The following is a 26,402-nucleotide window of genomic DNA, read 5'->3' as shown; positions in this document are numbered from 1 at the left end:
CACAGAGCAATATAGCACCAAAAAGCATCATCCGAGGTGCCCATGGCAACAGTAAGAACAATATCCTAACAGCAAACAAGTGGCGACCTGTACATATGATTTAACAACGTGTGCCATCATTGTATTAAGATTAACCTCGGCATCTCACGGAAGTTACCCATCATAATATAAACATAAACATTATCTACTTGTGACAAACATGACAAATGTTATTGCTACATTATGGCTGTTGTGGCGATTAAAATATAAAATCAGCTGTATAGTACAAAACATCAATAAAAGCAATATCAAAACATACATTCAGGTAGATTCAGCTATGACAAGAGCAGATTGCATAATCATCCTCAACCATGTGGTCCTGTACAACACTTTTGGAATATAATACAAAAAAATCTTCACATTTCACAAAAGCTGAATGCAGAGCATGCGATACATTCCTTGATAGCCAACAATTTCACTGAAAGATACACACCTTCCGTCTCCAACCCTTGCTTCAGCTGAGTTCTTCAGTGCACCTGCTTTGTTCATCAATGAGCTCACACCGTCAGAGAAGGTCTCTAAGTGGCAGTCCATCTGCATGCAAGGCTCAGTTCACTAGGCAACCCCCTCTGACACTTTTGGAGATACTGTCACTTATCACACACTGAAAAACCTATTGTTTAAATAGGCATACATACGCATAAGAGGGCACCTTCTGGACCGTGTCTGTATTTTATGAAGATCTTTCTAGAATCTAGATGGTCTAGATGAAAGAGGTCCTCTAGAGCCTAGACATCACAACAACAGCAGAGGTCAAGACAGAAGACCAGGAGAGGCTGCTTTCTGTGGTCAAACCCCATTGAGTCAGAGGCAGAATGCTGCCCTTTCTCAAGACCCAGAACAGGCCCAGTCTAGGGGGTCAGAATGAGGAGAGCAGGCCCAGTCTAGGGGGTCAGAATGAGGCTCGTGCTGGAGGCCTCATCTATCTCCCGGCGCTGAAAGATAGCATGGGCCTGCTCCAGATCCAGAACCACACCCAGCAGCCGGGCAGCTGCGGCCTGCCTTGGCCTCAAGAGCTGCCCACTACACTCTGCCCCATCTGAAAGAGAGAGAGAGAGAGAGAGAGAGAGAGAGAGAGAGAGAGAGAGAGAGAGAGAGAGAGAGAGAGAGAGAGAGAGAGAGAGAGAGAGAGAGAGAGAGAGAGAGAGAGAGAGAGAGAGAGAGAGAGAGAGAGAGAGAGAGAGAGAGAGAGAGAGAGAGAGAGAGAGAGAGAGAGAGAGAGAGAGAGAGAGAGAGAGAGAGAGAGAGAGAGAGAGAGAGAGAGAGAGAGAGAGAGAGAGAGAGAGAGAGATTTTTGTCAATCAAGAATCCAGGGACAAACCTATTTGAGAGTTGCAGTATCTCAAGCCAGCACAGTACAGTCTGCTTTAGTTCTGTTGGGAACACTTTATTTTAACACTTAGGCACTCCCCCCCATACACACACAATGTTATAATGGGCAAGGTTGGCCTTGAGGTTAGGGAGGCTGACCAGTAACCCTAAGGTCGTTGGTACAATTTTTGTATGTGATCCGATTTTTGTATGTGATCCAATTTTTGTATGTGATTGGAGGGTTGCTGAAAATCACATCTAACTGGCAAACTACTAGATGACTTATAACATGAGAATAAGAAAACACTGAATAAAAAACGAAGAAATAGTAATACCCCAAAATTGCCTGAATTAGCTACTTCTTAAACACTTACAGACCACAATCTCATTTAATGAGAGTCTTATATAAGTGTTCCCCATTCTAAAGTGTTACCGTTCTGTTTTCTACCATTTACATTTTAGATTGTTAGATTTAGCAAAAAGCGACATACAACAAGTTCATTTGTTCATTTCTAACTAAGGGAATCATCTAAGAGTCATCAGTCATCATAACAAAAAAAACGAATCTCTGCTAGGACCAGGGGCCATTGGCAGTCACAATGCTAGAAGAAGGAAGATGTTGGTGTATTGGTGTTGAGGAATCGTATCATGATAATAGTTGAATTTGTTGCCTTCCCCAGTCCCAGAATACAGCTTCTGTGCTCATTAGAGTGAACCAGTCTGGCCATTAGACACACAGCTGACAGAGTCTCACCAGGGAGCAGAGCTGTGTTCAGTCTCTTCTCCTCCTCTATGGTTGTCTGAGCGCTCGGCGTCTCCAGGTGCTGCTTCCTGTTAGCACAATGGACAGGACACAGCATGCTACCATAACACCATAACACCATGCTACCATAACACCATGGTTCTACACAGGACACAGCATGCTACCATAACACCATGGTTCTACACACGCTGAATGACAACAGATTGATCACACATTCTATGGATCACGGGGTCAGATCAGAAAATTAATCTTCAATTAAAAACTGTGCACACTAATCATGACGGATGTCTTGCCGCAGGCAAATATTCTGTGATGACATCAGCAGTAGATATTCCTCGTGCTGCACTGTCGACCCCGTGTGACAAGTAATGGAACTGCACCCTGTTTGGGTGTTTTGGTTTATCATAGCCTCCTAATGGTGGCGCTCAAAGCATTCCCCTCTGACCTGAGTTTGTCTCTGCCCTGGAGCAGCTGTTTGTAGATGGTCTGGGTCTCTGCATCTGGATCCAGCGGGTCACTCCAGTCTCCCAGAGTCACCGCAGAGTGAGTGCGACTGCAACCTAAAGCTGAGTAAGAACGGTCGTTTGTATTAATGGCGATGTAAAAAAAAGGGTCTCTACAGTAGGCTAGTTAAAGAGGATACGTGTGCAGTGTTTTACAGAAAGTGTTAGGGGCAGAGAGGCAGGACTACCAGCACGGTCGGCCTGTAGACAGCAGGTCCATTTGCCACTGCGGTGGGCCCCCGGGTGGAAGGAGGGCAGCATGCGGTCGTTGTAGATACTGGCCTTTCGGATGGCGGACAGCCATTGGTTCAGCTCATTCACATTCTGCAGACAAACCCGGGTGTCAGAGCAGTCCAAAGCATGCAACGAGAGCACATCGGGAAAAAAAATGCTGTCAGTTCATATTGTTCATCGTGTATTTTATTTTACGGGCAATTTTTTTTTTTACGAGCACTGGGAACTCAAACATCCCAGTCCATACAGTACCTGCCATCCCTTTAGTGATATAAAGTGATATGGTCCGTATCAATACTGTACCTTGCATTGGATGTACATGGTGTGGAGCTGCCCATCGTTGTCCTGGGTGATGACCTGCATCACATGCTGCTGTTGGAAGGCGTTCTCGTCGACTCTCTCCACAGCACACACACACTGGATGGGGATGGAGGAGCGCACCTGCAACGTTCACATGCAGACAACGTCAACATACACTCACTCGGGTTCAAGGACGCTGTGTTCCTAAAGGCTCTTTGTGGGGGCGAACATGGAAATCCAGGGGTACACAATTCGCATCGTTCTTCCAAAAAGTGGCAGCCTTAAATGTAGGCAAACTCGATTTTAGAGACTATCGTGCTAATGTACGATGTGCAACGATTTCACAAGAGACAAGGGTGGAGGAGAGACAGGGGTGGAGGAAAGAGAAGAGTGGAGGAGAGACGGAGAAGATAGAGAGTGCAGGACAGTGAGAAACAACATGGCAAAAGGCTGCTTTAATGTGTAAATCAGCCACTTCCACTGAGAGGCCGCCTCACTCAGGTAGAGTGGTAGAACGCAGAGGGAAGGGGTGGAGGGGGGAGGGGGCTGGGGAGAGAGGGGATATTGTCCACAGTCTGATTTGCAATGTTAGTATGAATATCCACAGCCTTCAATGATCCTGGCCTTTATTCCAGCCATACAAAAGGAAGGAGGCGGCTCAAAGAGAACCTTTCACCAGCCTACTGTAGCTCTCAGCTCCATCTCTCTCTCTCTCTCTCTCTCTCTCTCTCTCTCTCTCTCTCTCTCTCTCTCTCTCTCTCTCTCTCTCTCTCTCTCTCTCTCTCTCTCTCTCTGTCTCTCTCTGTCTCTCTCTCTCTCTCTCTCTCTCTCGCTCTCTCTCTCTCTCTCTCTCTCTCTCTCTCTCTCTCTCTCTCTCTATCTCATCCACCGTTCCGCTGCACAACCCCCATGTCCTGGGCTGGTTGGGCAAAATGAGAGAAGCTCATTATGAAAAGGCTGGGTATCACATGATAATAAACCTCTTCACTAATGATGTTTTCATACGCAGCGAAACACAAATAAATTAGGGCTGATGGATGATTAAATTGTTTCCTCTTCTTTATGAGACACTAGGACGACGATCAAACGCCCTTTGAAGGGCGCAGGAGCCAATTCATCATCAGAGGACATTAGGGGTGGGCATCGACGATCGATAAGGATCTTGGTCGATCACAAAATAAAACATTTGGTCGATCACAAAAAAAAAAAAAATAAATAAGAGTGTGAAACCAGGGTCCCACCTGCCAGTCAGGTGTCTTGGCGTAGGACAGGGTCTCACTGCTTAGCCAGAAGTAGCGCTTCTTAAAGGCGAAGCGGCACAGGAGTTGGGAGCCCTCTGCCTTGTGCTTCTGGAGGTAACCCTCCTTCACTGTCACGGAGGGCAGGAACACAGCCCTCTGAGGCACCTCCGACACTGCAGAGAGGGGGAGGTCCAGAGAGAAGAGGAGAGAAGGAAGAGATGGGGGTGATGGAGGGAAGGTGGACATTTTTTTTGCAAACAATGCATTTGTCAACGTGGACACAAGGTGGAGCTGTAGCAGTTTTGCTATTGGTGTTGTTGTTGTGAACATGAACAATAGTGTTGACTTACAGTGCGTTATATGTCATATATATATATATATATATGCGTTATATGTCATATATATATATATATATATATATCATACCAGACTATAAAAATGGTACCCGATGCCTCCCTGCTTGGCACTCAGGTTCGGATTGGGGGTAAGACCCTGCGACCTACCAGCGTCATGTCCAGGGGGTTTACTTGTACATCAAGCCGCCTCACGCTACGGAAACAGGAGATAGGCTCCTGCCTTATGGGCCATTAGGCTCGAGAACCATCGGTTCTCAAGGCTACTTACTCTTTACAGTGCATTATGTTACTTTAATCATCTCATCATTACATCATCATTGACTATGTGGTCATATAGTCTCGCCTCCCTGTTCTCACCCTCACATTCAGAACACCTTCCAACAGGAGGACAAAAGGAATCCACTCCTGCGTAACGCATTCCACCTGAAGTGCATCAAATGTCAAACTTGGCCTTTGAAGCGAGCCAGTTGGTGAGATGACACATTGGGGATTGGAACGTGATATTTCAGATGATATTTAATATGGATCATAACAACAGACTCAGTGACACGTGACGATGTGAAAACCAGTGTGGCGTGTAGGGGTGGGCGACGGCTACACACTCCAACGCACAGCCCACTCCGCTCCCCATGGCCCCAGTATTAGCTCCCAGCTGGCTATGAATATTTCACCAGAGGCGCCCATTGTTTCAATTGATCCCAGTAATAACTGGTGGGGCGTCACACTAGCACCTGGTTAGCACCTGGTTAGCACCAGGTTAGCTCGGAGCCCAGCCAAGTTCTGCTGTTGCTGCTGGCTCTTTGCTGCTATCACTAATGTGGACAGTGACCTGGTTGTTGTTAAGGGAAGTGACACATTTACCAAACTGCCTCTTACCGCTCTCATGGTCAATGTCGATGAGCTTGTCCAGGAAGTCTTTGACCGAGGCCACGCTGCAAAGGATGATGGGATGCAGGGGGGTCATCCACTGCTCCTTTCCGTGACCCAGCTGCACACCCAGATTCCCCACACTCTGCACTGCCTGGCACACAGAAACACTGCCATGTTCATTCAGCACTCGCACCTGCTGCAACCACAACTTACCATTTGTGGCATAGGAGGATGGGGACTATTGTAACCTGATAGTAAATGACAGTATAATTAGGCTCATTGTATGCCCTCAGTATCAGAGTGCTCAGACTGTGTCCACCGCTCTCTGAGAGTAAGATCAAACAGGTCTCCAGAGCAGGCTTGCTGTGAGCCCCTCTTTGTCCTGCCCACACCTGGCCTAGGGGGCAGAGGAAGCCCCTCTCCACACCAGCCTCTGATGCTCTGCTTTGAACCACAGCCTAGACGCACACAGAGGTAAAAATAGACCATTCTCTATAGAGGGCCCATAGCAACAGGGTTTCAGCACCATGGACAGCAGCTCGGCCATACACAGCTGTTTCCCTGTGCGTGACTGTGTGTGTGTGTGTGTGTGTGTGTGTGTGTGTGTGTGTGTGTGTGTGTGTGTGTGTCGGTGTGTGTGTGTGTGTGTGTGTGTGTGTGTGTGTGCGCGCACCCATGCACAATACCTTGGCAAGTAATAACAGTGTCCTACTGGTGCGTGTATCAGCATGTTGGTCCCTCAGGTGGAACAGCTTGGGGGTGAGGATAGCAGGGGCAAAGAAACGCAGGAAAAAGAATCCACTGATGGCCAGATACTTCACATCCTGAAGAAAGAGGGAGAGGATGAAGGAGAGATAAAATAAAGACACCTCCCCCCGCCGCCCTTCCCCCCCCTCCCCACCCCCCAAGTCTTTTCTATATCCAGCATTGCAAACAAACATCAGAGACCTTCAAAGGTGAGCTTGACCCTTGACCTCAGTGGGACTGACCTCATTCTCTGGCTCAGGGAACTGCTCCTCCACCCTCTTGTGCAGCTGTTTGAAGGCCACCCTCATGACCGCAGGGCACTGAGCTACTGAGGCCACGATGGACTCTATGATGTTGGACAGGTAGCCCTGTAACATCTCCACACTGCTCTCCCGGACCTCAGCCTCAGACACCGCACCTTTAAAGGAGATCCGCCTCAAGAGAGAGAGCGGGAGAGAAAGAGGGGGAAGGAGAGGGAAGGGGTCAGGTTCTGAATTTCATTTAGATTAATCTTTGAATGGAATGGAAATTAAAATCAATGCCATCCTGGCATTTTATACATACTCAATTTCTGTAAATTTTGCAATACTGCAAAATGTTCTAATCTTGCACATTTAAAACACCTACTAAATAGGTTGCAAATACAGTATGAGCATTCAGCCACGGCCCCTGACTTAAGTTCTACCCTCTCTCTGTGTTGCAATGAAACCCTGTTTCGGTATTATGCTGTGGAAATATCAGGTGAAATGTTGGCAGATATCGTGAGATATTGTTAGAGTTGTTATGTCTGAGGAGGTGTGGGATGGTGCAGATATACTGTAGTATCAGGTCAAGTATGGGGAGATGTAGGAAAGATCCTGGAGATGGGTGGGTGTCAGAGATAGCCATCTCAGGGGGTTCTCTCTAGTTGCCAAGCAACCGCCTTCCCCCATTTTTACATTCCTTTTTCATTTCTTGATGTCGATGTCTTCTTCTTGATGCACACTGTGCAGGTAGGAGTGTAGAGGCGGTGGGGAGGTTCCTGTGATGGCTCTCCTTTTTGACGTTTTTGATATGAATGTTTGTTCATATCATATAGTTTAAATGAACTAAGACCTCCTAGACTATATGAATATTATATTATACTATATTATACTATATTATTATTATTATATTGTGATTCTTTTATAGCCTATTCTGATGCATTTCTGTTTTGTACACATAAAAAATGGACCGTTATTGGATTTTTTACAAAGACAATGTTTACCTGGTTCGGTTCAGCTCAATTTTACAGGGGTCCAGCTCGATGTACTTCTTCTCATCAAAGATGCGGTTAATGATGGGCTTCAGCACCTCGTGCAGGTACAACATCCCCACAGCCTGCCAGTGCACAATGCAACATGTTAAAAACCTTTCTCCAAAGCCATTTCCTTTTTAATTTATCCATCCACTACATACTGTGGTAATTCCAGATACTCGGGCACAACAGTGACGGTTTCTTGCTTTTTAGAGAGTGGTTTGAAAGTTGGAGTCCTCTCTGTGCAGTCATGCTTACAGTCAGAATGGAATCAACAATGGGGCAACAGATGGAAACATCTACAGGATTACCACACACACCTTCATAAACTGCTCCATGGCTTTAGAGGCGAGGGAGTTGGAACGAAACAGCGTGTTTGGATCCACTGTTGGAAGGATGGAAGAAAGAGAAAAAACTCTTGATGTTTGTGATACTCAAGATATCACTTACAGTATATCATGTGTTGTATATTCCAGTGGCCATGGTATTTCTGATTAACGTTGCTATGAAATACTGTACAGACAACATCAATAGGTTAAATAGCATGAACTGTATATTGTTGTTGGCATACTAGACTGATCTCAAGGTTTAATTGAGAAGGCGACGACCTTCAGTGAACCTCTGTGCTAGCCAGCTATAGTACCTTAATCCAGCAGGGGAGGAACTATGATACAGCCATGGCGATATGACCTTGTTGCCGGGCAGACTGTTTTGGTTTTGTAGGCCTAAAAGGTCATATGTGAGTAAACACTGGGGAAGAAGTGCTCTTTCATGACAGACCAAAAATGATTTATGGAGTGAGGCACTACCAGGGACTATAGCATAGAAAATAGAACCATGTCTTGTTGCTCTACTTTTCCCACATTCCCCCGTTTTAAAGTCTCGCTGCTCCCCAGAGTCTATTTTGATCTTATGATCAACCAGCTCCCTTTTTGGATCGTGTGGAGTTACTATGGAAACTTAGGCACTTTGCTTGTTATCTTGGAACCACACTAACAAAACAGACCACAACAGAACTCCATGTGAATTAGCCCAGGGGATGCAGGTGGGGGACACAAAAACATAAATAATGAACACCCCGAACTTGTGAAAATGACTGTAAGAGTGAATAATTGGTGTAGGACTGATAAATATAGTGCAGGCGGGTATGAGCCGCCCACACAGCCATCATGGCTGCTGCGATTAGTGAGCAAGCGTCAACTCAGAGTTAAATACCAGCAATGCTTAGAGCCTCTGTGGGATACAGAGGACCACGGGCAGGTGAGCAGCTGGGATGTGGTTCAGTCTGACTGAAACAGAGCAGCTGGGATGTGGTTCACTCTGACTGAAACAGAGCAGCTGGGATGTGGTTCACTCTGACTGAAACAGAGCAGCTGGGATGTGGTTCACTCTGACTAGAACAGAGCGTACACTCAGAGCTTACACAAGCAGTCTTCACTGTAGATGGATTTGTCAGACTGATTATTAAACTGGTCTGAAAATAATGATTAGTGTGCGAAATATAATCCGCTGTTGGCTAAAATCCTGACCACTACATTGCATTTACATGTGATTGTATTTACACGTGAATTACTATCTGTGTTTGTGAGCCAGAGAAATTGCCGTGATCAATTGCTGTCACTTTACAAGTGTTCTGGTTCATTGTGTCTCAGAATGGGCACACCTAGCTGGCGTCCTTTTGGCGATTAACTCTTATCACCTTTTTTCTCCTAGGTGTTTCTATCATGACATTGGAATGTTTCATAGATGTGTGTATAGTCATATTTTATCTTATTTTAACATTTTTATGTTATTTTCATTATTGTATGATTTTCTGAGTTTCTTGAGTTTCTTTCCTGTATTTTGCTATGTATCATTGATAACTCTCCACGGAAATGTAGCCAAACGGTCAATCAGTTTATTACAGTGGTCAATTGAATCTGTATGCTGATGAATCTGTATGCTTCGATAATCTGCTAGAACTGAGCTTTGAATACCTCATGACCCAGTTAAACCTTGAAATGTCTTTATATTCAGTTAGATTGCATTATATTTGACAAGTGTATGCAAGTAGGGAGTCTATAAATCATCCTTTGTTCTATGGTGTCAGATCAAACTTGTTCACTATTCTACACTCCTTGTGTCAATATTCTACACTCCCTACTATTCTATACTCCCTTGGTCAATCTAAGATTTGGATCAGCTCACTTCAGTATCACTGTGTGTTTACAGCTGATATGAGGCTGGCGGCATCAAAGAAACTCAGTGGTCATTTGATTATGACTACTATTAACCACTCAGGGCATCAAAAAGGGAGGCAATACTCACGCAAGACTAAAATCATTTCATTGAATTGACAACTTAATAATATTATGCTATTCCTCGCTCAGTGGCTCTTACGGGTGTGGTTGACCTCCCGGGTGTTTAGGTCATCCAGGAAGGGCACCACCAGGCCCTGGCCCAGGTAGATCTTGACCAGTGTCATGGCCACATCCTGCCGGCTCTCCACTGTGGTCACCTCCTCCAGCATGGTGAGTGGGGTGTTGTCTTCCACCTGTGGTTAGAGGGTAGAACTGACATCAGGGTCCAAAGCCGTGTGGTGACATGTGACAGGATGCTATGAAGGATTGATAGCGGAGGAGATGGCATATTCTGAATGTTTTATTACGTTCTAACCATTTAGCATACACTTTTATCCAAAGCGACTTACAATTGGAGATTACAGGGACAGTCCCTGAAATAACTTTATGCCTTACTCAAGGGCACTAGTGGTGGTATTCCCAGGTGGGATTTGAACTCATAACCTTTTGATCACCAGTACAAGTCACTATCCACTAGGCCACCACTGCCCGTGAATAAAAGTGATACTGACCTCTGCAGGAGAGATGACTGACTCCACTAGCAGGTCAATGAGAGGCTGGTAGTACATGGAGGGCAGGATACGGTCCTCTACCAGACGCACCTTTAAACGCAGGGCGCCCAGCTTACCCCTGTGGACAGACAGACAGACAGACAGACAGAGAGACTGAGAGACAGACAGACAGACAGACTGACAGAGGGGCCTCAGAGCTATCAGAGTGAGCACACACGTTGGTATTAGCCAAAGGGAGTGTGTGCGTGCTCAGAGGTGCTTGGCTGCACATTACCATGGGAATGTTCAATCATTGGGGCTATATAAGGCTTCACAGCGTGATCCAAGCGGGGTATGATGGGCATGTATGTGTTTGATAGCTTTTTCTAGCTTTTTCCATTCCCAAGCCATGTCGGGGTTGACAGAGCTCCCCTCTAACCGTACAGCATCATCCCCCCCATTTTGAATGTTGGGGAGCATGTGGGAGGGCCAGACCTCGTGAACTTAAAGACAGTTACAATTTGAATTTGAATTTTAAAAAGCTGTTTACAGTAGTGTGACGTCATGCTTGTGTGCAAGTCATAAAGATGGACAGTAACATGTACAACTACTATTTTCTTCCTCACGTAAGTTATAATTCATCATTCATCATCAGTCATTTTCATAATATTCCAGGATCCCGCTCTCTGCACCTCACAACATTAGCTAGCTAGTTAGCTGGCTAGCTAACGCCCAGGCTCCACTATGGCCATCGAGCGTTGCGTCTGCGTTGCGTCCGGAATTGCTGTCAGCCAGGGAACGTTTCTTTTGTAATCAATGAAAGGTGCTCCGTTGCGGCCGCGTTGCGGTGCGGCCGATGGCTGCGTCCAAAGTAAAACATCGGCAAAGTTTGACTGATGGCGAACGCAAACGTATATTTACAATTGTATATTGGTTGTTGGTTATAATTGTATATTGGTTGTTTTCTGGTGTTGTTTTCTTGTTTTGCTCTGTTTGTAGTCTACTTGATGTCTTTTTATCATCAGTTAAATCACCACAGCGGTTAATCCACTAATAGAGAAGATACCAGATTGAAAATGCACGTAGCCAACTACTCTATAGCTCGTGCCTGGTCGCAGCTATTGCGAATTGTGAATCACCACAGGTGCTTGAAGCTTGTTGCAGAAATGGATGACGAACGGCTGATACTTTCTTTTTTTTTGCAGCTCATCCAAAACGCCGCTGCTAGGGTCCTAACAAAAACAAAGAAATTTGAACACATTACACCAATCCTGAGATCCCTGCACTGGCTACCAGTCTCTCAGAGAATTGAATTCAAAATCCTCCTAATTACATACAAATCACAAAATGGTCTTGGACCAAAATACATATCAGATCTCCTCCCACCCTATATTCCAGCAAGGCCCCTAAGGTCAGCTGAGACAAATCAGCTAATAATTCCAAGAGTAAAAACAAAACACGGTGCAGCAGCTTTCAGTCACGCTGCTGCATGCTCCTGGAACAAACTCCCTGAAGAAATCAAACAGGCCCAAACCCTTAAAATATTTAAATCTAAGCTAAAAACCTTCATGTTTTGCACCAGTTATGATTAAACACAAACACTTCTATCAATGTCTTTTTTCCATTGACTGCCAGCCATGTTCAGAGCGGAGAGCTCCACACTGCCAGACTTTTGGGGCATTTTCGCTGAACTTTGAAGACCCACCAAATATTGACTTTTCGGACTACATAAACATTGAACATATCTACCAAAACTTTAGACTCTCTTCTTTCATCAGAAAAAGAAAGTTTGTTTCTAGCCTCTTTGAGTGTTTAGAAATCGGCCGTAGAACATAGGGTGGTTTTCTGCACTTTTTCTGTATCATCCGACTCTGAACTGTTTGAAGAGTCGCGCGATGGCCGCGATGCTCCGCGCCGCAATGCTCCGCGCCGCGTTTGGCACATACCCTGATCCGTTTCGCCATTACTACAACCCACAGCAAGCCACTTCCTTCTCCAGGCTTTTATCGAACTACTGCCCCCATCTGGGACCGAAATACATTACACCCAAGTCTGAAATTCACTCGCTAGGTGTAGAACATGTCAATAACGCGATCCCCGCGGAAAAGAAAAAAAAAATCTATAAGACGCCAATTGGCGTCTTTGGCAGTCAACGTTACTATTCTATAAGACGCCAATTGGCGTCTTTGGCAGTCAATGAGTTAACTATTGTCTTTTTAAATGTTTTATCTATTTACTTCTTATATTTGCTTTTATTCATTGTAATTTTTATTTTCTTATACTCCTTAACCCTTGCTGTATTTTTAAATAATGCATGTAAAGCACTTTGAATTGCCCCTGTTGTATGAAATGTGCTATACAAATAAACTTGCCTTGCCTTGCCTTGCCTTGCCTTGCCTTACTTGAGGTGGAAAATTCTATATTTTTATATGCGACAAATGACGGTGGAGCAGGTACAATGTCAAGTTAATGCAACGCCGATGGCGAGGTGACGCAACGCTGGTAGTGGAGCCAGCCTGTAATATTCTACAGTAGCTAGCTATCAAGATAACAATGACTGATGCCTTCTTCTGTTTACACGAACACAGCCCATTGTCATATATGCATTCTTATCATTTCAATTGATAGGAGACATGCTGAAAATAAGGTATTGTCTTGTTTTACTTCTGTCTACAACTACTATTTCCTGCAACGACAACATGTAGGCTACAATTTCCTCAATCTCACGTAAGTCATGTATTATGTCATCACAATAGGCCTCTACCTCTACCTCTAGTAGCGGTACCATTAATTGGGACCTATGCTGTCTCTGCCAATGAGATGCTGATGAACCATTGCAAAGACCCAAGATACAACGACTTGTATCACTAGAAAGGGAAAAAGAGATTTCTTAGCTATTGCTAATGTTCTTCCTTCTTCTGTTAATGTTACAATTGATCAGTTGAATGACGGTTCAGGTATTGCAGCAACGCTTAAAACACATAATGCTGTGTATCACAAACGCTGTAGAAGCTACTGTAGTAGTTGTCGTGTCAAAAGGGCTCCAAAGTATGACGTTGGCTCCTCCTTAGTAGTGAGTCCTAAAAAGCTTCGATCATGTCAACCCAAAGCCTGTGGCATTCATTGTGTCATATGTGAGGGGGAGATATGGATGACCTTCACAAGGCAGTAACAGCTTAGCTTCTTGGTAGATTAGTTACACAAGCTTCCGATGTGCACGCAGCAGGTGTGTACTACATGCCAAATGTTATCTCATGTTGCGATATGCAGCAAAACAGCAAGCATCTCATGACACTGCCAGGCCAGGGTGTCAGAAGGGGAAGCATCTACCAGTGAGTGGGGGACAACCTTTGACCATCTAACTATTGCACAAATTGTTGCTCTGGTTGAGGATTCAGATCCTCCTTCACAATCTCCTATTACGGCAACTCTACAGGAACCTTATGAAAGAACGCAGGTGTTTGTGTCTGATTATGAACCCCACACAACAACATTCAAGAAACATCTCCTCAGCTATCTGCCTGAATAGAGTGAACACCAGAAGGGGAGGGAAACCTACATCGCAAACAAGGAACAAGTGGCTAAGAGGAACAATTGGCTCAGGATGAGGCAATTCTGTTGATGAGGGCTGCCTTGGTTTTACACCAGTACTGCTTACAACGAGGCTACACATTTGACGGCTCCTTCCTGTCTCACAACATCTGTTGCTGAACCCTTACGAGTGTTCAATGATATCGTCCTCCATGGTCCAGAGTTCCTCAAACCCTGTGCAGCTAATACAGAAGATGCCAACCTGCAACCGAGAATGTCAATGTCAGAAGTACCGGTACAATGCATTTGGCGGCACCCATCACACCTGCAAGACCGAAATCATTTTTCTGTTTTTTACATGTGCTTAAACTACAGATTGTAAGCTTTCAAATGATGCATCATACATTGAAATCGGAAACAAATTGAAGACGATATGAGTATTTGAAAGTTGCTACACCTGAAATCACTAAGCACAGAAAATCCCCATCAAAGATATTGTTTTTTCTCACCTTCACAGCCAGGTAATGGGCGGTAACAATGTCTGGTTAACCCCACCCCCAACCACTCAGCTGTCAATATCTGTCAGTGTTACTCACTGGGTCAGACAGCTATAGCTAACATTATTACCTAGCAAGGTATTACCTAAGCTAATTAGCCAGCTTATCATTATGGAGGCTTTATGGTTGTTGGAACTATTATTCTTTTAATGAAACAAAAAAGTCTTGAATCAGAATCAGAATTTATTTTACAGTACACAATAATACAAATCTTTGGCTGTGGTTCTTCAACATTAGCTTTGCAGCAAGGTACATAATCACAACAATATCATCACAATAATCACAAGTAAATAAGTAAAGTAAGTAATGAATTAAAGTAAAGGTGCTGTGGAGTCTGGTGGGCATGTGGTGTCTTTTGCCTCATCTGAACAGAATTCTCTGATCAAAAAGATACTTCTGTCTGGCCAGATCCGGGGGGCTTGACATCAAAGCTGAAACAGACAAAAATAAACACAGTTAGCTACGGTATCAACAACACAACTTATAATAACAGCATAATGTGCTATGCGATTGTTTTAGAAAGTATTACGCAATACCACACATAACTTACTAGCTAATGCTAGCTAGCTAACACGGCTAGCCCAACCCAAGTAACAAAAGACAAACAGTTAACTAACTGTACACAGTAGGAACAACACCACTTATAAGAAAGGCATAATGTGCTACTAACTATGCGATTGTTTTAGAAAGTCTTTAAAAGGCAATACGACGACACAGAACGTACTAGCTAATGTTCGCTAGCTAACGCGGCTAGCCCAACACAAACAAACAGTGGCGGGCGGTGCATTTCACACCTAGGCCTTCAGTGATGTCCGACACATTCCTACCTGAATTATTCTACCTCTTAATACCATCGTTATGACGCCATGGCTCTAGAAACTAGACAGAAACACAGTATAACCGGGCGTTGCATCACCTTAACATAGTCAGACAAGTACAACAGAGTTATATTAATATTTCCGAAGCATTTTTAATCAATAAATCCGCATTTACAATGAAGAGTGTTAAACTAACATCTTTAAGATCGCTACATTACCCACGTCTGTCGTCTCGTCCACCATAATAGCGACAAAGGGTGCCTTTTTAATCTCCATTTTGATCTCTTCTCCCATCACTTCAGCAATAGCAAAAATCAGGTCGTTTTGTATTTTGCCTGACGTCCCAGTAAACACTTTGTTTGTGGACAGGTGGTAATGTAAATCTGGGTTGTTTTCAGCCAGAAAAGAAAGAAGCTCAACGTAGTTTCCTCTGTTTGTGGACTCGGCGCTTTTATCGTGTCCCCTAAATGAAAGTTATTGTTTACCCAAAAACAGGACACAATCGATCAGTATTATCGATCAGTCAACGAAAGCTTTCGTTGTGGAGCTCCGTTTCCCTGCGCACTTTCAAAAGTTTCACATCTACCGGCATAGTTACGCATCTCAATAGTGAATATCAATAGTGCGTATCAATAGTGCGTATCCAATCAAAAGACGTGCTGGGTGCTGACATCATTGAGCCTTACAGCAGGCGCCGTTGTTGCTTTTGCTCGCATCTACGTAGGTTTACTAGGTACGCCACAGGTTTTCTCATTCCAACGTTAAGTTACAGGTCGTATTCGCGGCACCGTTTATCGTGCAGGCGGGCAGATTTTGGAGCCCCCTAGCAACACATTTTGATTGGATAAAAGCTCTAACATAAAGGCCAGCCCTCCAAATCTCAATCGGAGACTGGAAGCAGCGCAACCAAGAGGAAAGCTATGAAATGAAGAGAATAGACTATGGGGAATCATTAATACATATTTGTGGAAAAAATATATTAAAATAAAATGTATATTCTGATGATGTTTAGGCCAGCAGAGAAGGCCTTGCTGGCCCTGACGGCACACCACTGCAAACAAAGGACTGTAGGCTACTCACCCAAAAGCAGAACGTGTTGTGGTATGTTGATCCCGTGAAATCCGTATGTTGTCCTAGTAAAGTTTCATTTCTTGGGGACTTTCTTTGTGCCTTCAGTCATTACTGAACAATTGATGAGCTAAGCAGTGTTCATCTATGAACAAACTCAGAACACATTCTCATTGTAAACATTAAAACAGGGCTTCCTTTGTCCCTCCCCCTTGAGCTCAACAGCCAATCACACCCAAGTGTGATCCTCGTGTTATTTCAACCACAAGCATGACAAACAAGCCTATTTTGTTGCTAGATTATAGTTATTTAATGAACGTAAAACTGTTCGGAAAAATAACGAGTGGGTACTTCACATCTTCAAGTTGAATGTTAGCTGAAAAAACGAAAATCTGAGTTTTACGTCAGAAATACTTTGAAGACGAATTTGACGTATTTCTGTTTTCCGAGAGGTGTCTGGTTACATCGTCAGTAGACACATTTGCCAACCGACCTGACCCAAAAGCCAAACAAAACAAAAAATGTGCATTATGCAGATTAGGGGTCCAGACACACCCAATCATGAATATAAGCATTCTAATGTGTTTCTAATAGTCAAAAAACATAAAATAGACACCAGGCTTGCATTTCTAGTTCATTTGGTTCAAAAGTTATAGCCGAAACCTTTTTCAGAGGGCGGCCATATTGATTTGGCCGCCATGGCGACCCCGGTGGTCGTTGGCTCGGGCGGCCTGGCTAAAGCATTAGAGCATACTCTGAGCTACATCTGGGCCAAATTTGGTGCTTTTGCACAAATTTGCACAAAAATATCCCTAAGGCCCCCAACTAATTCTTATTATGTTTGTTCTGACGATCAAGTTCAGCGCACCCACACTCCGTCGCGCATTGTTCATGTTCCTTGTTTATTGTCTCTGAATGAAAGAGATAATAAAATGTTTTTTTTCTCCCACAAACCTATGTCTTTGTAATCATTTACTGGATAAGAGAGAAACCTGTACACATACACACTGGTGTGCACACACTAGTTCTATATGTAAAACAGGCAATAAGGGATGATAAATATACATATATTAATCACATATTAAGATGGCCACAAATTATGGCCACACTAAAATATCTGCTTGCCACCCCTTTGCCACCCCATGTATAAATCTCTAGAATCGCCACTGCTTGGCTGCACATTACCATGGGAATGTTCAATCATTGGGGCTATATAAGGCTTCACAGCGTGATCCAAGCGGGGTATGATGGGCATGTGTGTTGTTTGATAGCTTTTTCCATTCCCAAGCCATGTCGGGGTTGACAGAGCTCCCCTCTAACCGTACAGCATCATCCCCCCCAATAAACGCCCCCTTAAAGCTGTGACTCACACGCACTAATGAACCTCCTGGTAGAGCTTCCCATCCACACTGTGCTTGTTTGGCTATCACAGTTTCCCTTGTTCTAATATTATCACAAACAACAGATGCCAGCAGAGCCCTTGTTATATACCTCTGAAAAAGCACAGAGAGGGAATGAGCTCCTGTGTGCAGTCGTCTCTACGGTGTTCTCCAGACCTGTAACCTATGAGCGATAGGATGACAATTCGTTGACAGACTTATGATGTAACGACTACATTTATTCAAGTTTGTTTTAGTTTAACGTCATATCTGTTATATGATATATATATGTTTGTCCTGTATTCTTTGTGGATATCACCTTATGCCTGAAGCTTTGAACAAAATACTAATTAATGAACGCCTCACAGACAGGATAACACCAGACAAACAACTCTGGCATCAATGCTGGCCTTTGACGTTAAAGAGAGATAGGGAAGCTCACACCAGGTGTCATACTCTGTGGCACCCAATGAGGGCGACCGTGAAACCTTCCAATGCAAGACACCCACGAACATTCACTTCCTAAGTGACAGCCTTTTCAGCCGTCGGCTTCTTTTCTCCAAGAATCTTGAACAAGTGTAAACAAGTTCTACTGGCCAGCCCACGCAAGGACATACAAGGACATACAAGGTATGCTGACCAGCAGCCACAGGCACGTAATAAAAGGTCTCAACAGGTCAGGGTCAGGAGGTGCATTGAAAATCAGATGTGAAAAACTGGGGCAGAGGCAAGGTCGGTTGGGTTATGTGGTTAGGGGTTGGGGGTTGGGAGAGGAGCACTGCTTTTTTATTCATGAATTCTTGAGGTTAAAGAAGGGCATCACTGTTTAGTGACAACACAGTTGTTTCTGTTTATTGTTTATTTTCTGTTTATTGTTGGCGGTAATTATACCCTGTTCTGTTACATTCTACCCTGTTATGCTCCACTCCACCCTGTTAGCTGAACAAGTTCAAAGAATAAATAGACAATTATAAAAAAGAAAAAGAGAGATGGGGAGCCAGGAGGATACATTTCGAGCCATGCAAAAAATCATAAGCAATGGCCAAGTTTCATGGAAGTATTGTCTTACTTCAATTGCCTCTCTCTTTTTCTTCCCCCCTCTCTCATTGCCTCTCTCTTTCTCTCCCCCCCTCTCTCTCTCTTTCTCTTTCATACACACACACACACACACACACACACATACATACACACGCACACACACAAATTCACAGTGCTTACCCAGCATTGTCCTCGTTGTTTCTCAAGGGTAGCAAACGAAACCAACCCTCCAACAGATGTGTCTTGTGCAGACAAGCAAAAGGGATTTCCACCTGTGCAGGCAATTCAACAGCCAAGCATAACATCAGACCCCACACCACAGTATAGCAGCTTCAATCAAATATCATATTCATAATTCTGCATAAATTATATACTGTAGATCCTCACATTATATTACACATGCTTTGCATCAGCTAATGGGGATCCTAATAAATCAAATCAAATCAAATCAATTATAACTGTTCAATGTCTGTTCAGTCCATAGTAGTATCAACCATTGGGAACATAAGGGAACACACCTTTCCTAGGAAGTCATTCTTTCCCACCATGTCCCAGTCCCAGACCTCCAGGGTGACGTTCCCTCCCTCAGTCAGCTCCCCTGGCTCCAGCTCCAGCTGCAAGGTCTCACCCCAGTGCGGAAAGCGTGTCTTCTTAATGATCTGACACACACACATACATACACACACACACACACACACACACACACACACACACACACATAAAAAACCCTGAGGTTATGAGCTTATTTAAGCTTATTTGTTAGTAAATATTTGGATAGTAAATAAGGTTAAACGGTTAGACGACATTTCACATTCATCAAGCTTGTCGCCACTGGGTGTACTGTACATCAACACATACTTGTCTTTCTTGTCTCACCACACTGAGTGTGCATCCACATGTATATACAGTCTTTATCAGCCCCATGTCCCTTCTCCCTCCTGCCTCCTCACCGAAGTCTCGGCACTGTGGCTGTTGAAGAGAATTCTGGCAAATGGGTCGGAGGTTCCAGAGATGTCTCTCGGCGCCAGGTCTCTATGAGGTCAACAAACAAAGACTCTCGTCATTCCCCTTAGTATCATGAGCGGCCCCCTGCCCCCATCACCTGTTAGGAGACTGGAATTATCTAAAGATATAGGGGGAGTGACAGGTGAACATTTTTACATTTATCTACAATTGACCTTATTCTGTCAGATCTTAAATAACATCCAATCCTAACCTGTTTGAGCAGCAGGAGGGAGAGCTCTGATGGACATGCTCATTAACACCTAGCCAGAGGGCGGAAGGGAGTCCAGGCTTGCCCACGCCCACACGTGGGGGAGTAGAGTGAGATAGTGAGAGGGTGACTCAGACCGAAGCATGAGCACACCGAGAGTAATGCCATCACTGGTGTCTACTGGGACCAGTCTGTGTCTACTGGGGCCAGTCTGTGTCTCTGAGGGCCAGTCTGTGTCTCTGAGAGCCAGTCTGTGTCTCTGAGGGCCAGTCTGTGTCTCTGAGGGCCAGTCTGTGTCTCTGAGAGCCAGTCTGTGTCTCTGAGAGCCAGTCTGTGTCTCTGAGAGCCAGTCTGTGTCTACTGGGGCCAGTCTGTGTCTACTGGGACCAGTCTGTGTCTCTGAGAGCCAGTCTGTGTCTACTGGGACCAGTCTGTGTCTCTGAGAGCCAGTCTGTGTCTCTGAGGGCCAGTCTGTGTCTCTGAGGGCCAGTCTGTGTCTCTGAGGGCCAGTCTGTGTCTCTGAGAGCCAGTCTGTGTCTCTGAGAGCCAGTCTGTGTCTCTGAGGGCCAGTCTGTGTCTCTGAGGGCCAGTCTGTGTCTCTGAAGGCCAGTCTGTGTCTCTGAAGGCCAGTCTGTGTCTCTGAGAGCCAGTCTGTGTCTCTGAGAGCCAGTCTGTGTCTACTAGGGCCAGTCTGTGTCTACTGGGACCAGTCTGTGTCTACTAGGGCCAGTCTGTGTCTCTGAGAGCCAGTCTGTGTCTCTGAGGACCAGTCTGTGTCTCTGAGGGCCAGTCTGTGTCTCTGAGGACCAGTCTGTGTCTCTGAGGACCAGTCTGTGTCTCTGAGGGCCAGTCTGTGTCTACTGGGACCAGTCTGTGTCTACTGGGACCAGTCTGTGTCTCTGAGAGCCAGTCTGTGTCTCTGAGAGCCAGTCTGTGTCTCTGAGAGCCAGTCTGTGTCTCTGAGGGCCAGTCTGTGTCTCTGAGGGCCAGTCTGTGTCTCTGAGAGCCAGTCTGTGTCTCTGAGGACCAGTCTGTGTCTCTGAGGGCCAGTCTGTGTCTACTGGGACCAGTCTGTGTCTACTGGGACCAGTCTGTGTCTCTGAGAGCCAGTCTGTGTCTCTGAGAGCCAGTCTGTGTCTACTGGGGCCAGTCTGTGTCTCTGAGGGCCAGTCTGTGTCTCTGAGGGCCAGTCTGTGTCTCTGAGGGCCAGTCTGTGTCTACTGGGGCCTGCTGTGACCATTGGGATAATCAAGTCTCTGTCTGCTGGCATTAAGACTGTACTACCCTGGTTCTCGACACTACATTGTGCGCAATAGCCAGGCGATGAATTTAAGACTGTACTAAAAGACCAGGATGTAACACAAATCCCTCCGAAGATTAAGTAATGAGATACTATTGAGACTATCATCTTTGAAGCCAAAAAGAAGAGGCTAGTGGTTGGTGCTCACCTATAATCTCTTTCCATACAATGTAAAGATCAGGTTAGAAATCTCAATGTCATTTTATATTCAGACTTAAGTTTTAACTCCCACAACAACAAAAACAGCTTTTCTCATCTAATATAGCGAGAATTAGTGGTTTTATGTCCAAGCATGATCTTGAAAAACATATGCAAGCTTTTATGTCTAACAGGTTAGACTACTGCAATGACCTTTTTTCAGGACTCTCCAAACAGGCACTTAGACAATTACAACTTATTCAAAATGCTGTTGCAAGAGTCCTGGCTAGGAAGGTTTGATCATATTTCTCCCATTCTTAGATCACTACACTGGCTACCTGTAGCTCACACAATAGATGTTAAAATCATGCTCCTGGTCTACAAATCTCTGAGTGGTTTCGGGCCAAAATACATCTCTAACATATTAGTGCCTTATGAACCTGCTAGATCCCTAAGATCTCATCCCTCAGGCCTTCTGTTCCAAGGGTGAGCACCAAAAGTGGAGACGCAACATTTGCTCACCATGCAACAAAAAATTGTAGCAAGCTATCACAAAACATTAGGTCAACTCTGGAGGCTCTTGAGCACTGCATTGCTACTGATGGTTCAAACTCTGCAGAAATAGCTATGTTGGATAGCTGCCATGCTCACAGTGGTCAGTCTCCATCCTACCCTCTTGGGGACCTCTCTGCCTCTCATTTCTTAATGGGTTTCTGTGGCACATTCCTTTCTCTAAATGAGCTTATTCTGTCTTAGGTTTCCGCTCTTTTATCTGCTGCCACTTCAACAGGTGCTCCCGAGATCAACAAACACAATCTCCTCTAGGACATCTAGCGATCCCAAGAATCAAGACACTAGCCAAATGGAAGATGTGCATTTTTGGTTTAAAATAAGTTACATGTATACTTTTACCTGGCCTCTATGACGTGGCAACGCAGGCATGTTCTCTTGGGATCTCTCAGGAGCTCCAGGCCCAGGTGGATCTCCCCCTGGATTTCCTCATCTGGGTCAACCCTGGTCAGGTTCATCCAGGAATCTAGCCCTGACAACAGGACACCATGAGGTATTTTGTCAAGTCTGGTGGTGAAATGGTAGAGCAACCAATAGATCAATTGCAGATGCTTAGTGTTACCTTATGGGTAGTGCATATGGTTGTTGGGAGTTTGGTATTGTGAAAATATTGTTATGCCTTCAACTCATAAGTAAGACCCTGCAACAATGTCTGATACTGTATGTCAAAACACAAGAAGATAGTTTTGTTTCGTTTAAGATAATATGGGGATTGCTAACATTTCTGAGAGTGATACAAGGAGGCGAGAGTTCAGTTTCACAGCCAACAGAGGAGAGAATTCCCAAGGGCCTATGAGGGAGTTGTTGACTCAGTGGCAACATGTTGTAGTGAATCATAGGACTCAACCCAGAAGGCCATGACATCATGTTTATACGGAAAAGGCACTGGTACAGTATAACACCAGTATCATCTTTGCAGCAATGTAATTCTAAATGTGCGTGGGTTTTAATGAAATCATTTATTTTTTAAAAATGGTTGTTGCCATGGTTCTGAGAAAGCTCTGTAAAACATATTAGCTACTAGATATTGTAACTTGTGAAAAAGCAGGTAGAAGCAGGTGTGATGTGGTAGAGGCTGCCTGTTTGAAAAGCATTTGTCTGCTTCCCACAAGCTACGGTGCTGTGGAGTGTCATACAAAAGAACAGCTGTGCTGCTGCACACAAGAAACAATCCTGAAGTTGTCGCAGACCGTCACTCTGGCCTGGGGAGCAATCCTGGTAACTAATCTAACCATGTAAGAGCCATTGCTTCTCTGTATATAACCTTTGTCTAGGGAGAGGGAAGCTGCCAGGCTCATAGAGAGAACTCGTAGAGAAGAATAGAGGTGAACGATCCACGATCAAATGAACAAGCAAACAAATAAATCCAACCATGGGTGTGTGAGAACATGCTGAGAAGATTTCCCAGAAACTGAACCTAAAAAAGGAAAACCTAAAAACCTAAAATCTCCTCAATCACTGAGACCTACGTGGCTGGGCCGTACCAGGAGTCATGGGAACCCTTCTTTGATGACCCTTTGATGACCCTTTGCTCTTTCTGCTTTCCCTCTAACATGGCTTACGTAGATAGGCAGTCCCAGATAGTATACCAATAGCAGGGTATATACAGCTATCTGAGGTGAAAATATCAACTATATACTAAATCATATAATGGAATAATATATGGATTAATTGAATGTGCTGTAAGTAGTTTTACTGCAACGCTACAATACCTTTAGCCGGGGTCCCAATGGCTTCTTTGCTCAGTGATATCTTTCCAATAACGTCGTCATGGCTTGCGGGGAGAGAGAGAGAGAGAGAGTGAGAGGGGAGGGAGAATTTTTTAGTCGTGTCATTATTAAAAAGTAAAGAACTTAACATGGGGTATTGATTAAGACTAATAAATATCAGAGTTTGTTCAAGATAACGCTGGGAGAGTATAGCCACAGGTTCTCGATTATGATAAGAAGGAAAAGAGGTAGCCTTTCATTTCTCAATCTGAGAGAGAGACCATCTGCATGTTGAACACGGGTCATTATCTGTTTATTCAAAGCCTGCAGGTTTTTCCAAAACAATCATATATTATACAGTATGTCTCTTGACGCAGTCTCTAAATCATAGTCTGCTTCACAAGCCAATCCAAACATTATCCTCTCTGAAGTTACAAAACTATAACCTGTGTCTCCAATTAGCCTGAATAATATTATTCAGGCATATAGTTTGACCCCAAAAAGACCACAGAAATCAACCAATCTGACTGAGAGATGGGATAGAAAATAGTCTCTCTGACAGCTGTGTCTTACCCAATGGTGTCCTCATCCATTACATAGAAGGACAGAGAGTGGAACCCCATTGGCAGATGTAATGTGTACTCTTCTCCCCAGAAAGGGTCGAGGTTCTTCCACACTGTAGCTGTCCTGCAAGGGAAGGTTTCAAATGGTTTACCACAGTCAAAATAGGACCGTACCCTCACACCATAACCTATGGGCTTTATATCCTATCCATACTAGTACACTCTGTTATTGTCGTGTTGTGTCAGTAACAATGGAAGGTGATAACATGAAGCAGATATTGGAATGTGCTGAAGGCAATCTAATACACAATAATATTGCAAAAGGCAGTCTAGCATCAATACAAGTATACATAGATTTTCATTAACCCTTTTCCTATTATGAAATATGAAAGCCCTTGACATTGCCTGGACATTGGACAAACTAGTTGTCTACACACATAGGCGTAAAGGATGAGGACATGACATTTGCAACATCTCATTTAAACCAGTGGGGTTTTTGGGTTTTGGAAGAGGTCTAGTTTCATCTGTAAAATGCAGAACCTCTTTTCCAGATAACCACACAGCAGGGTCAAACTGTCAAGGCATCTAAAAGCATGCAATCAGTGAGTCAGTGTGCTGATAACGAGTGAACATGATGCATGATGCAGATCTGCGCACTCAAACTGGGCTGACTACGTGAGACAACAACAACAAGAGGGTAAATGAACAGAAAAACAACCATGTGTAAGTTAGTATGATTTACAGTAACAAACTGTGCCTTGGATGTGTGTGCATCCTTGAAAATGAGATGTCAGGATTTCGGCAGATTCATTTCATTTGATAAACCAACTATCACGCCAGTCATGAACAGCCAACCAGTGAGCATCGATCTGTACACTTAACCCCCCCTCCCATTATTGGCCTTCCTTTTCCCTGCCTAGAATGGGAGCTCCCTGCAATAATTTATGCCTCCTCTCCATGGTTACCTGCTGGTGTCTTAAAGGCCAGCCCTGTATCAGGTTCTCGGTGTTTGGGGGGCTCATGCCGTGAGCACATCCCTGATCACACATCCCTGATCACACACCCTCAACTCCTGATTGCCTGTTAATAACAGTGAGGGGCACCCAAAGCCAAATGGCCTACAGAGTATTATTTCCCGTTCCATTGTCAATGGATAAAGCTGTTGAAGACAAGTTGCAGCACTTGTTGCAGTTGCAGTTGCAAATTGCAGAGGAATCTGGGGATGTAGGTCTGGGAATATCTTATACAGTTTCCCTTCAACTGACATAAACCTTTGTTCTTACATTTACTTGTCCATACATCTATAGATCATAACAATTACACTGACTGATACTGAGTGACTAATTCTGTGATATTTGAAATGGGATACTCACCTGGCCACAACTTCATTGTCAACTTTAACAATGCAGTATGGGTCACTAGTCCCAGAACTTAAAAGGTTAAGAAAAAAGATGTTAGCAAAGGCCTAGGTTTGCACTGCATGACAGATGAAACAGCACTGTTTGCTCCACATGTGATTCGATGAGCATATTATTCTTTGTGGAAGCAATCTGGAAGCTACTTATCAAGTTAATGTTCACTGTAATTCCTGTTTTTATTAAGTATGTATACATCATGAAAGCATGTACATTGCCAAACCCTTACCACAATATATTTTTGTTTTATCATATTGATTTTACGAATCAAAACATCTGAGGGGATAATGGGAACTAAAATCCACAACACAGATCAGTTTTACTTTTTACCACAAGTCTATCTCATGTTGTCTTGCCTTGAAACACGTTTACAGTCAGTGCGTGTTACACATATGAATAACTCTGAATGAGCGAATAAGAGTACGTGGAGCAGCTTGTTGCATTATCAATAAAGACATAACAGGCTACTGTACTTACACATCTTTTGCTGGTAGGTTCCTGCCCTCGACAATACGGAAATATAAAGAAGTATTTTTTGCCATTTTTGATCAAAGATAATGGTTTTTCCACTTTTAATTTGCCCATCCGCGATGTTCACACTGGTGTTACCCTCCTCCGCAACGAGGTATCTTC

At 44.2% G+C, this 26,402-nt stretch overlaps 1 protein-coding gene across 1 annotated transcript; it reads right to left on the bottom strand.

The window, feature by feature from the left end:
* Positions 1–923: 923 nt before the first annotated feature.
* rasal1 (RAS protein activator like 1) lies at positions 924–26,311 on the bottom strand (the record flags this gene model as incomplete). Its single annotated transcript, XM_080531436.1, has 21 exons — positions 924–1,078; positions 2,105–2,181; positions 2,559–2,679; positions 2,805–2,940; positions 3,154–3,291; positions 4,392–4,564; positions 5,624–5,768; positions 6,304–6,441; positions 6,607–6,799; positions 7,611–7,723; positions 7,961–8,025; positions 10,020–10,173; positions 10,492–10,609; positions 19,042–19,133; positions 19,380–19,520; positions 19,812–19,893; positions 22,425–22,554; positions 23,795–23,856; positions 24,365–24,478; positions 25,728–25,784; positions 26,247–26,311. 21 exons carry the CDS (start codon positions 26,309–26,311, stop codon positions 924–926), a joined length of 2,469 nt encoding a protein of 822 aa, XP_080387562.1.
* Between the last annotated feature and the right edge of the window lie 91 nt (positions 26,312–26,402).

This window comes from Nansenia antarctica (genome assembly GCF_963989245.1).
Source record: "Nansenia antarctica genome assembly, chromosome: 5".
Classification (NCBI taxonomy): Eukaryota; Metazoa; Chordata; class Actinopteri; order Argentiniformes; family Microstomatidae; genus Nansenia; species Nansenia antarctica.
The sequence above is the reverse complement of the archived record's forward strand: the minus strand, read 5'-3'. Positions and strand labels throughout refer to the sequence as shown.